The 13026-nt window shown below is 53.7% G+C and overlaps 1 protein-coding gene across 6 annotated transcripts in view; it reads left to right on the forward strand.

Moving 5' to 3' along the window:
- Positions 1-936: 936 nt before the first annotated feature.
- Positions 937-13026, forward strand: part of MX2 (MX dynamin like GTPase 2) — a 39402-nt gene continuing 27312 nt past the window's right edge. The window contains exons 1-6 of one of the 6 annotated variants that reach the window (XM_069581249.1): positions 1027-1127; positions 1693-1818; positions 7630-7831; positions 7936-8253; positions 9036-9228; positions 11014-11145. In XM_069581249.1, coding sequence (XP_069437350.1) covers positions 8011-8253; positions 9036-9228; positions 11014-11145 — 568 coding nt within the window. In that variant the 5' untranslated portion in view covers positions 1027-1127; positions 1693-1818; positions 7630-7831; positions 7936-8010. Of the gene's footprint in view, positions 1128-1692; positions 1819-7629; positions 7832-7935; positions 8254-9035; positions 9229-11013; positions 11146-13026 lie in introns of all 6 variants that reach the window. The other 5 variants (XM_069581265.1, XM_069581292.1, XM_069581282.1 and 2 more) reach the window with 5 other exon arrangements.

The following is a 13026-nucleotide window of genomic DNA, read 5'->3' on the forward strand; positions in this document are numbered from 1 at the left end:
GTCACCTCCTTAGCGTGAACTTCCCTCGCTGCCTCTGTGGAAGTGGTCCCACTCTGTCTGGCCTCTGCAGTGTCTTCCCTGTGCCTTTCCTGGAGCTGCAAAGGCATCCACCCTGTAACACAGTTGATGAATCAGAAAACTCACTGCAAAGTCAGCTGTCCAGTTCTTCCCTCCGTCTTACCCCTCTGCCCAGGGACCTCTGGATGGATGACCTGGGCACCAGGTCCTGCAGGACGCAGACCCTGGAAACTCCCCCCAGGACCTCTTAATGCCAGGCTTTAATAACCATCTTTTAAGCCTAAAAATGTCTTCTTTAGAGGAAATTTTGCCCACAAGTCAGGTGAATGAGCAAAAAAGTGCTCCGGATTCATTTTGTTAATTTTCTTAGATTTTTTTGTTTTGTTTTGGAAAGCTTCATGGATGTGACGCTGAGATGGAGGCAGAATCCCCCCGTCCTGTGCCAGCCCCGAACCCCCAGGGCTCCTTGGGGCCCCCCATACTCTGGTGGTAGGAATGCCCAGCTCACCCTCGCTTCAGTCACAGCGAAGGGAGGGCTTTGGAACCCCGGGGGAGTGCATGCCCATAGTTTTGCAGGCAAAGTAACCCACACAGGACCAGGAAGTCAGGCTCACCCCTGGGAACTAGCTCATGTGTGAGGGTACGCACCACGTGCCTACGTGAGGGATGCTGTGGAGGAGCTGTGGATGTCCCTTCCTAGCATGTTCAGAGCTTAAACAGGGCAGAGAGTGGCAGCGCAGAGCATCTCAGAAAGTCCTGGACAGTGCTATGATAAGTGACCCGTTCTCCAAGTGTGCTCGGCCCCAGCCTGCTGGAGAACCTGTTAGCCCCGTTACCCGCCCCCACCCCGACCCTCCCTGTGAGTTCAAATGCCCACCAGGAGACTCATGCAGCTGGAGTCAGGACCACTGTGTGAAGCACCGGGAAATGGATGGATGCTTCAGGTTTCGTTTCTGTGGCAGGCTGATGGTTTCGTTTCTATGGCAAGCCATTAGTTTCATTTCCCTTGCTTCTGGGAAAGCAAGCCACGAGGGGAGGAGGGATCCTATAAAAGGAACGGGAGGAATGTGCAGAGATGACTTGCCGGCCTCCCTCCTACAGGCGCACAGGTAAGAGCGGGGTCAGTGCGGGGAGGGCTGCCTAAATGCGTCTTCCGGCAGCAGATCTGCTTTTCTATTAAGAGCGGTTCCTGGTAAACGTGGCTTGTGCCAGAAGGCTGGAGGCAGAAAGATGATGTTTTTGAGGCTGCCTGCGTTGTGCGGGAGTGCTGGCCCCTAGCCATCCCTGCAGGCATGCTCTAGAAAGGAAGCACAGGGGGTGCCCATCTCCCCGAGTCTGGCCAAAGACCTTGTGACTACTCAGAAGTGGCTTCTGGAACTTCCATGGAAGTTGCACATCCTGAGGAGGGGAAAGAGTTTCATGCTCTGTGAAGCTGTGATTTATAATAAGAAATATATTAACCATAGTCGCCTTGCTGTAGTTTGCATCTCCACAGCTGATAATACTGTGTAACATTTTAGAAAGTTGCTAAGAGAGTAGAAGGCTTCCCAGGTGGCAATAGTGGTAAAGAACCCGCCTGCCAATGCAGGAGACTCAGGAGATGCAGGTTCGATCCTCAGGTTAGGAAGATCCCCTGGAGAAGGGCTTGGCAACTCACTCCAGTGTTCTTTCCAGGAGAATCCCATGGACAGAGAAGCCTGGGAGGCTACAGTCTATGGGGCTGCAAAATAGTCAGACACGACTGGGAGACTTAACAACGAAAAGAGTAGATCTTAAAAGTCCTCATCGCAAGAAAAAAAAGTAAGTATGAAGATAGATATTAACTCATCCAGGTGACTATTTCATAATATTCACAATTGTAGGGGAAAAGGAGAGATTATTTGGTCTGTGTCAGTTCCAGCCTAACAGGTGTTCCTAAAACCCTCAGAAGCGAGGAGAGCATCGGCTTCTGTTATGCTAATCAGGTGGCTTCAGGTCCCCGTGTTATGTTAATAAGGTGGGAGCCGGTTGCCTAGGTGAGCGATCACGTGACAGAGGCCGGGCACTTCCAGCCACGCCCCACCTCCCGGAAGAGAAGCAGGGCAGGAGGCTGGTTTCAATCTCTGATAGTCAGTGATGGAGTCACTCAGGTCTCTGTAATGAAACCGTCTGAAAACCCGAGAGTGTTTGGAGGGCTCTGGAGCGCACTGGAGATGCGGGGCAGCAGCGCTCGCAGACGAAGCGGAAGCTCCACCCTCGGCCCGCGCCTGCCCTCTGCGTGTCTTCCATCTGGCTTGTTCTGAGTTGGGCTTCCCTGGTAGCTCAGCTGGTAGAGAGACCTGGGTTCCATCCCTGGGCTGAGAAGATCCCCTGACGAAGGAAAAGGCCACCCACTCCAGTATTCTGGCCTGGAGAATTCCATAGATTGTATAGTCCAAGGAGTCTCAAAGAGTCGGACAAGACTGAGCGGCTTCCACTTTCATTTTTCCTGAGTTGTGTGTGTGTGCATGCGATTTCACTCAGTCATGTCCGAATCTTTGTGATCCCACGGACTGTAGCTCACCAGGCTCCTCTGTCCATGGAGATTCTCTGGGCAAGAATACTAGAGTAGGTTGCCATGCCCTCCTCCAGGGGATCTTCCCCACTCAGGGTTCGCACCCGTGTCTCTTATGTCTCCTGCATTGCAGGCAGGTTCTATAAAGAACTAGCGCCACCTGGGAAATCTTTTATAATAAACCTGTGATCTAGTCAGTGAAAGGTTTCTGCTCTAGCAGATTATTCAGACCCAAGGGGGGCGGTGAGCTGAGGCAGGCGGGCGGGGCGGGGCGGGGGGGCGGCGGGCGGGCGTGGGGGGGGGGGCGGGGATGGGGAAGACGCGGGGAACTCTTTGCTAGCAGTTTGCATCTCAAGTGGGCAGTGTTGACTGGGCGAAAAATGCGCATGAGAGTTATGAGTTAAGTTCTATTGGGGCCAAAATGAGGATGATAGCCTGGGAGATAGCATTTTGGATAGCTCCGAGGAGCTGCAACAAACAGCTAGTGGGGAAGTCAGTAATATATGATTTTAGTGAAGGGCGTACATGCAATCAAGCACACATTTCTGCAGAAGCTCACTGCTAGTCATGAGGAGCAGATGCCACTATTAGTGATTTTAGTGCTTTTCTAGACATGAGGAGATGCAAGAATTGTGTTCATAAAATCTTCTCCAGAAAATATCTAACTATCTGAAGACCTGTTCTGCCAGTTTTTCCCAGAGCACAGAGGGCCTTGTTCCTGATCTCCATCCTGAATTACTTTCAGGGGAGCAACTGCAGTGGCTCAGAGTTCAATCCTTGTAGAGTTAGATGTGTGTATGTGTGTGTGTGTGTGTCTCTGTGTGTGCTCAGTCACTCAATTGTGTCCAGTTGTGACCCCATGGACTATAGCCCGACAGGCGCCTCTGTTCATGGGATTTCCCAGGCAAGAATACTGGAGTGGGATGCCATTTCCTTCTCCAGGGATCTTCCTGACCCAGGGATCAAACCCAAGTCTCTTGCCTCTCCTGCATTGGTAGGCATATTCTTTGCCACTGTGCCACCTGGGAAGCCTAGAGACAGATGACAAGTGCCAATTTGCAATTGGCAGCACGATGGGGTGGGGGCAGGTGAGTAGGGTGAGCCCCATCTGATAATAGTAACTGTGATGATATAGAATGACACACACTTTAGAACTCGTATCAGAATTAAAGCCCCAAAGCCTGATCTCAGAGCTTCAGGATCCCTCTTACTTGAGGCAGCGGTGGCCAAGGGGGCTCCTGACACTGTTTCTCAAGGGGCAAGGACATCTGCTTTCTGCTGCTGCTGCTGCTAAGTCGCTTCAGTCGTGTCCGACTCTGTGCGATCCCATAGACGGCAGCCCACCAGGCTCCCGTGTCCCTGGGATTCTCCAGGCAAGAACACTGGAGTGGGTTGCCATTTCCTTCTCCAATGCATGCAAGTGAAAAGTGAAAGTGTAGTCGCTCAGTTGTGTCTGACTCCTAGCGACCCCATGGACTGCAGCCTACCAGGCTCCTCCGTCCATGGGATTTTCCAGGCAAGAGTACTGGAGTGGGGTGCCATTGCCTTCTCCAACACCTGCTTTCTAGCATTTGCTGATTCCCATTGTAGCATGAACTGGTGGATTATTACACCTTCAGAATTTTACTTAGAGACGGATATGATGCCAAGTCCACCCAGCAAAGAAAGGCACTTGGGGGGAACAGATTAGGTATAAACCATGGTGCTTTTGAACTGTGGGGCTGGAGAAGACTCTTGAGAGTCCCATGAACAGGAAGGTGATTAAACCAGTCAATCCTAAAGGAAATCAAGCCTGAATATTCACTGGAGGGACTGATACTGAAGCTGAAGTGCCAAAAATTTGGCCACCCGATGCGAAGAGCCGACTCATTAGAAAAGACCCTGATGCTGGGAAAGGTTGAGGGCAGGAGGAGAAAGGGAAGACAGGGTGAGATGATTGGATGGCATCACCAGCTCAATGGACATGAATTTGAGCAAGCTCCAGGAGACTGAAAGAGGGAGCCTGGCATGCTGCAGTCCATGGGGTTGCAGAGAGTCAGACACGACTGAGTGACTGAACAGCAATGGTGTGTGAGTGTCCTAGGGTTGTCATGGCACAGTATCCCAGACTAGAGGGCTTAAAAAATGAAAACTTAGTCTCTCCCAGCCCTGGAGGCTGGAAGTCTGAGATGGAGGCATTAGCAGCGCTGTTTCCTCCTGAGATTCTGCATAGAGCCCATCCCCGTCCCTTCCAGCTTCTGCTCATTGCCAGCACTCCTTGGCACTACTGGAGGAAAATATCTGAGGATGCTGCCAGCAGGATGAAAAAGAAAAAGCAGAGGCCTTTTCATGGGATCATACTTTCTCTAGACACTTGCTGAAGGGTCAGGTATTTTGTAAGATGAGGAATTTCGTGGGACAGACTGGCCCCATGGGAAACAATCAGATGTGAACCAGAGAAAAGGCAAAACCTCAGGGACTCAGAGAAATGAAGAACAGGAAGATGCAAACAGCTGTAAAACCCAGATTTAGTTTTAGTCCCCGACCAGTGGGAGGGGCTGGCTGAGAGTCTTCTTCCTCTAAAGCTAGCCACAGGGCATTTGAGGGCGGCGTGCCAGCAATTCCTGGCCAGGAAGTGTCTGCCTCATCTTCCCGCAGCCCCACACATCTGGGAATCGGCTGACTATAAGATTGGGGTTGCCTGTAAGACTGGCCTTCCACCCAACACTCAGCTGAGCAGTCTTACTGCCCCTCATCCACAGGAGGGAACAGAGGTGCTGTCTTAGGATTTCAGCACAGAGATAAGGGTGCTCCTTCCACTGGACAGCCTTTACAGGGTTCCCCCAGGAGTGGGGCCGAGCCTGGGGGTGTCTCCTTTTTCTTAGGGTCTCCAGGTCGGTGAGGCTGGCTGCTCAGAAAAGTGCAGGTAGAAGACTTCCTCACCTCCTTCCAGCCCAAACCCAAATGTCAGGTCTAGCTCCAGCCATGCCAGGAAAGGCCGGGGCACAGCCCGGAAAGAGCAAGGCAGAGACGACCAGAGGGGCCAGCCCCCAGTCCCGAAGAAGGGAGCCGCCCCTGGGCTGGGCTTTCTGAGCCCGCAGGAGATAAGTGTGCTTCTCCCAGTTCCCTGAGCTCATTCTGACCTCAGGACCTTTGCACTTGGACTGGCTCTGCCAGGAAGGTTCCTCCCCAGGTCCTCAAATAATAGCTCCTCTCTTCATTAATTTCCTGTTTCCTATATACACAGACATGCCCTCAAACAGCCCCTGCCTCCACCTCTGACACTGACCCCAGGATCTGTCACCCACTCCCTTTCTTCCAGACACCCCATCGTCACCTGGGGTTGCATTACTGCAGCCTTCTTCATTGGTCGGCTTTCTTGTTTGGGGGGTCCCCCTGACAGAATGTGTGTACCGGAGACAGGGACTTCATCTGGCTTGCTCACCACTGAACCCTCGTGACAGGAACCACCTCGCACATAGTAGGTCCTCGTATCAGTTTGCTCAGACTGCTGTAACAAAGGGCCGCAGGGTGGATGGCTTAGACAACAGAAATTTACTTTCTCCCAGTCTGGAGGCCAGACGTCCAAGACTAAGGTGTTAGCAGGGTTACTTTCTCCCAAGGCCTCCTGGGCATGGAGACGGCAGTCTTCTCCCCGTGTCCTCATCTGGTCTTGCCTCTGTGTGTATTTGTCCTAATCTGTTTTTTCTAAGACACCAGTGAGATTGGATTAGTGACCTCGTTTACCTCAATCACCTCTTTAAAGGCCATCTCTCCAGTATAGACATACACCGAGGTCCTAGGGGTTAGGACTCTGATCTATGAACTTGGGGACACAATTCAGCCTGCATCAGTCCTCAAAACACATCTGTTGAATGAATGAATAAGTGAATGAGCCACCCTCACTTTTAAAGCTAAGCCAGTGGCGCACACAAGGTTATGAATGTGCAGCTCCAGTTTGAGGGAAGGTAAAAAAACTTGGCCCAGCATTCAGAGGTATCAAATAGGAAAAGGTAGGTGAGGACCAAATTCTTTAGAAACTTTGTTCTGAAAAAAGACTCCCGAAGTTTTTAGAAAGGGTAGTGACAGGATGAGACCGAGGGCTTAGAAGGGAAAGGGCCACAGTGTGTGCAAGGATGGGACCACTGTTGTGAGGAGGGGATGGACGGAGGGCTGGAAATGGGGCACACACGGATGCCCCAAGGGTCAGCTATGGGGTAGGCACCACCTCGAGACTCCAATCCTCCCCACTGGTTAGTGCCCTGGAGCTGGCCTGACAAATGCCCCCAACTCAGACACATAGGACATCTGTTCTCTCCCGGTTCTCAGGCCAGAAGTTCCAGGGCGAGGTGTCGGTAGAGCTAGTTCTTCCCAGAGGCTCTGAGGGAGACCCCTTTCAGGCTCCTGTCCCAGCTTCTGGGGCCCCTGATCCCCTCGGAGGTCCCTGACTTGGGCCAGCGACCCGCCAGTGCCTGCCTCTGTCGCCCTCCAGCCAATGGGCTCTGAGTCTCAAACCCTCTCCGTCTGTCTCTTCTTGCATTTCGGGCCCACCGTCATCACCAGATCTGCCTCAATTCCACTGCAAGTAGGCTTTTCCAAATAAGGTCACAGTCACATATCCAGGTGGACTTGCATGGGAGGAGAGCGAAGACATTCAACTCACTGTCTCCACTCTGGCCCCCCTAGTGTGGGGGGCGGTCATAGCAGGAAAGTGTTCATGACCCAGAGTCCCTGGCCGGCCTCTGGGCCCTGACTCAGGCCAGTATCTAGACCTCTGTGCTTCACCTTCTTGACCTGAAAAAGTGCATACTAGGCACTGACATGCAGGGTTGCTATGGAAACAGCATCACAGGTTGCTGTGAAATGAGCATCTCAGAGTGGTGCTGAGTGAGGCCAGCTGTCTCTAGGAGGAAGACCACCTGGTTATAGGTCCCACGGAGATGTAAGAAACCCCAGCAACCTTTTCTCCCAGAATCTCCAGCAGCCTGACCCAGCCTGGGTGAGAAACAGTGACGGCGGGGCAGAGATTGGCAACCAAGGAACCCTGGAGGGGCTCCCTGTCATCTCTCCACGCCTTACTGCTTCCTCTTCATCCTAAGCTGTAGGTGACGACGCGGAGGCCAGCAGAAGTGACGGCAGACCCTTGAGACGCTCCCGTGGAAGCGTGGAGTCCGCTTGTCCCCAGGCCCCAGGGGCCCACCAACACCCCTTTTGTTTTCTGTGCCTGTTTGCTGCCATCAGCCCCTCCTGCAGACAGGCCTGAGCTGGGCTGCTGGTCTCCCCTGCATCGGTGAGCGGCAGGTGGGTTGTAAGGGACTGGGCGAGGCAGAGCTGGAAGAAATACAGCCCCCAGGAAGGTCCGCTGGGGGACCTCTGGGCCACATTCCCATCTTGTGTCTTCGCAGAGCTAGCCAAGAAGACCAGAGGCGCTGAGCCCCAGAGACCGCACACCCCAGCTCTCCAAGCAGACAGTCGTGTCGATGTCCTACAGGCCTTTGAAGTTCAGGAGGCATGCTCCAACCTCTACTCAGCACCACCCAAAGGAAGACATGAACTTCCATCAGCAGCCACCAGGGCTACCGGGCCCAGCACTGGGGCAGACAATGAGTCCCCCACCCTGGCAGATGGGAGAGAGCAACCCGGACTTCCTTCCCAACAACTTCAATCAGCTGAATTTGGACCCTCAGCAGCCAGAAGCAGACGGGGGCCAACAGAGGTCAAAGGTAAGGTGAGAAGAGGGTGGGTCAGGAAGGGTGCATGGGTGGGTTGGGGTGTGTGTGGAGAGAAGTGTGTGTGTTAGTCACTCAGTCGTGTCCGACTCTTTGTGACCCCATGGACCGCAGCCCGCAAGGCTCCTCTGCCCATGGGATTCTCCAGGCAAGAGTACTGGGGTGGGTTGCCATTTCCACCCTAGAGGATCTTTATGACCCAGGGATGGAACCTGGGTCTGCTGCATTGCAGGCAGATTCTTTACCATCTGAAAAGGTGGAGGGGTGGGGGGGAGTGGGGAATAAAACCTGCCAGTCTAGTCCAGTCCCCATAGCACAGCTGGGTCACTTCCAACAAGCCCCAGGGGCAGGCAGTCTCTGGGGCAGCAGTGACCTTCCTGGACATGGATCTGGGGCCTCCGTTCTCTCTGCTGGGGTCTCCTGCCTGGGAGCTTTCCCTCCAGCTATGACTGCCACAGTCATCACTGCCAGCCATCCCCCACCCCGGGCCCTGCAGGCCCGGGGTGGGCTTCTCCCTTCCCTCCAATTGGAAGCGCCTGCCCCCACAGGACCATCTCCCAACTCACACGGGCACCTCCACCTCCAGCCCACAGCAGTGGAAGCCAAGCCTCTGCAGGAGCAAGCGCGGGGGCCTTGCCTCTGGCACACCCGCCTCCACCTCTCGCCCCTCCTGTCTCTAACCCAGCATGAGCAGATCCATCAATTCAGCCGCAAATTCCAGAAAGCGGTGGGAGTCCATCAGAGACCAAGACTGTGAGTCTGTCTGTCTTCTCCAGGGGCCCGAAAACAACCTGTACAGAAAGTACGAGGAGAAGGTGCGGCCCTGCATTGACCTCATCGACTCCCTGCGGGCCCTGGGCGTGGAGCAGGACCTGGCCTTGCCCGCCATTGCCGTCATTGGGGACCAGAGCTCAGGCAAGAGCTCCGTGCTGGAGGCTCTGTCGGGGGTCGCCCTCCCCAGGGGCAGCGGTAAGTACTGCTGGAGCAGCCTCCTGCAAGCCACAGAGCATCCCAGGACCAGTAGGCTCAAGAGAGGTCACGAGAAGCCCCCCTGGACCGGTGATGTGGGCAGGGGGTGGTAGTGGGTGTGGGCCTGGATGTTCCTGCTGCCCCTAGGTTCTGAGTCCTCTTTCACGTGTCAACAGTCATTGCTGGGCTTTGTATCAGTTGGTTTCTTTCTAGTCTTCTAAGACTCTAGAAACATTTCTATGTTAATTTTTCAGTTTCCGGTAACATGTAAAGTCTTTTTGAAGAATTTTCTCAAATTCGAGAAGCTACCAGCCAGGATCATGGTGTGATAAGACACAATGTTTCATTTTAAAAGAGAAATGTGTTTTGGTCATGTCTCAAGGCACGTGGACTTTCAGCTTCTCAACAAGGGGTCGAAACTGCACCCCCTGCATTGGGAGTGCAGAGTCTTAACCACTGGACCACCAAGGAAGTTCCTGTTTCCTCTCAAAAAAAAGAAGAAAATTTAAGCGTGTGTAGAATTAAGCATGGCAACCCACTCCAGTATTCTTGCCTGGAGAATCCCATGGACAGAGGAAACTGGCAGGCTACAGTCCGTGGGGTCTCAGCGTCGGACAGAACTAACTAATACTACTACTGCTATGATCGTCTGGGCCTCCCTGTTGGCTCAGCTGGTAAAGAATCTGCCTGCAGTGCAGGAGACCTGGGTCCACTCACTGAGTTGGGAAGATCCCCGGGAGGAGGGCATGGCAACCCACCCCAGTACTCTTGCCTAGAGAATCCCACGGACAGAGGAGCCTGGCCGGCTACAGTCCATGGAGTCACAAAGAGCCAGACATGACTGAAGTGACTTAGCATGCACGCATTCAAGCACAGAATTAAAAAGCTGTCATACATTCTGACAATGAAAATAATTATAAAGGAGAAAAAAGGATGGACCTGGCACCCTAAATTGGGTAGTTTCCCCTGTCCTGATTCCCTCTCTCATTCTCATCTTCTTCCAGCACTGCCCATCCGTCATAAACAACAGGAACCCGGGGAGCCAGGGCTGCCTCCTGGGCACAGAGGAGGGTATGGGGGCTTCATGGACCCTGCACAGCCCTCAACAACCACCCAGACCAGGCGCCCCGGCCTGTGTGTCCTCCCAAGCATGGGCAGCCGGTCCTTTACTCCAGGGTCTCCTGTGAGATCCCCATCAGCCCAACTCTGGTGTGTGATGGAGTCAGAGGAGGGACCAGTGGCTCCTCCTCTCCGCCCTGGGTTCAGCATTTCCAGGAGAAAAGCAACAGAGCAAAGCGTCTGGAGGCCAGTGTGGCCGTGGCAGTCTTGTGGGACAGGCAGGAGCCCCTTACAGGACAGTGCTTTGGGCTCCCGCCATTCCCGAGTGTGAGGGGCTGGGAGGGCTGGATGGGGTCGGGTAGATCTCACTGCTTCCCTCCCACTCCTACCCCTGTCCTGACCCTTGGCTGCCACCTGGACTGTGCCCGAGGCCTTTCTAGGGCCAGGGGTAATTAGTCCTAACTGAGTCCTCCCTAGAGAGGGATACAGATTTCAGACAAGGCCTCTGGGGACACTGGGAAGGATAAGAGCAAAGGGTGGGGCTTCCCTGGTGGTCCAGTGGTTAGAACTCCATGCTCCCAATTGAAGAGATGAGGATTCGATCCCTGGTCAGGGAACCAAGATTCTACATGCCTTGTGGTGCAGTCAGAAGGGAAAAGAAAAGGGCACCTGTGAATGCTTCTTTTTAAGGGAAACTTAGAGGCTGTTTGGGAAACTCTCTCTCAGGAATCATCACCCGGTGTCCATTGGTGCTGAAACTGACAAAGCGGGAGTGTGAATGGACGGGGAAGATCACCTACCGCAACGTGACGCAGCAGCTGCACAACCCCTCCGAGGTGGAGCGGGAGATTCGCAGAGGTAGGGCCCTGCGGGCATCTGCAAGTCGGCTCCTTCCCCCGCTGGGGTCATCAGCGGTCACTCAGGCCTCTCCAGCTCCACAGCGAGCACCATCTCTTCTTTCAAGGCTTTCCCACATGCCGGCCCTCTGCCTCGCACATGTCCCTCATATAACCCTACCCTTTCATGACGGTCAGTTTACCTGCCTCTCCTCTGGGAAGTGTCCCGGGCAGCACCCCTGCTGCAGCTACCCTGGTCAGCGCTGGGGATGTGTGTCCCGATGGGCTGCTCTAACCTGAAGTATCTGGTTGCCTGTGGCTGCATTCCTGTCCCCAAGCCGTGAGGTTTCCCCCAAAGCCAACCCCACCCACCCATCACTCCTAGAAGCACATCCAACTCTTGAGATCAGCCTGAGGTAACCACTGAATGAGAAGGCTCAGTTGCTCCTAGAATGTCTTCCCAGGTGGCACTAGTGGTAAAGAACCTGCCTGCCAATGCAGGAGACATAAGAGACACAAGTTTGATCCCTGGGTGGGGGAAGATCCCCTGGAAGAGGGCATGGTAACCCACTCTAGTATTCTTGCCTGGAGAATCCCATGAACAGAGGAGCCTGGTGGGCTACAGTCCATAAGGTCACAAAGAGTCAGACATGACTGAAGTAGCATGCACACATGCTCCTGGAATCCACTTCCATACCCACCCAGAGGGGACCCTGGAGGTCATCCCCTAGCAGCCCTGCCTCCAAGGTCCCTGAGCCTGCCCACGCCTCCCCAAGGCATCTTCCCCTTCCTGCACTCAAGCTGGGCTCAGCCAGACAGGCAAAAATTCACTCTGATCATAACAGGAAACTCTGTGGCCATAGCTTCCGTTCTAGGGAGATGGACTTATGTCTCTGCTGCTGCTGCTGCTAAGTCTCTTCAGTCGTGTCTGACTCTGTGCGACCCCATAGAGGGCAGCCCACCAGGCTCCCCCATCCCTGGGATTCTCCAGGCAAAGACACTGGAGTGGGTTGCCATTTCCATCTCCAATGCATCAAAGTGAAAAGTGAAAGTGAAGTCGCTCAGTCGTGTACGACTCTTAGCGACCCCACGGACTGCAGCTTACCAGGCTTCTCTGCCCATGGGATATTCCAGGCAAGAGTACTGGAGTGGATTGCCATTGACTTATGCCTCACTGAGCAACAAACTTTGTATCTGAGGCTAGGGTTTTCACATGACTTCTTGGGCTCAGCTCCCTGAGAACCCCATGTCTCCAGCTAGCTCACCAGAAGGATCGCTCCCCAAATTGCAAGGTGCTGCCTCAATTCTAGATCCACCCCCAAAACAGGAACTTCCTGAGATCTTCACCTGGCAAGTTTCCTAGCTTCAAATGATAAAAGCTCTGCACTGCCATGCTTATTACGCCCGTCCTGTCCACATGTGCCCAGCACATCCTTCAGCGTGGCTGAGATCTGCCCAGTCTCTCTCTAGCTGTGAGCTCTGTGGGCAGATCTGGGAGGGCATGTTCTGTGAACTTAGGTGAATGTTCTGTGTTAGGATGAGTAATGAGCATCTTTACAACAGCATCTCTAAAGCATCTATAGCATCTTGGCACTCTGGTCCACTGCAGGTAGGAGTATAAGTTGGTGCAACTACTTTGAAAAATTGACACTATATCCACTAAGGCTGTGTGCACACCCCACGACACCTCAAAACTCTAATCCTGAGTATCACTTCAGTTCAGTCCCTCAGTCATTTCCGACTCTTTGTGACCCCATGAACTGCAGCACGCCAGACCTCCTTGTCCATCACCAACTCCCAGAGTTTACCCAAACTCATGTCCATTGAGTCGGTGATGCCATCCAACCATCTCATCCTCTGTCGTCCCCTTCTCCTCCTGCCCTCAATCTTTCCCAGCATCAGG

Source organism: Ovis canadensis, chromosome 1 (genome assembly GCF_042477335.2).
Source record: "Ovis canadensis isolate MfBH-ARS-UI-01 breed Bighorn chromosome 1, ARS-UI_OviCan_v2, whole genome shotgun sequence".
Taxonomy (NCBI): domain Eukaryota; kingdom Metazoa; phylum Chordata; class Mammalia; order Artiodactyla; family Bovidae; genus Ovis; species Ovis canadensis.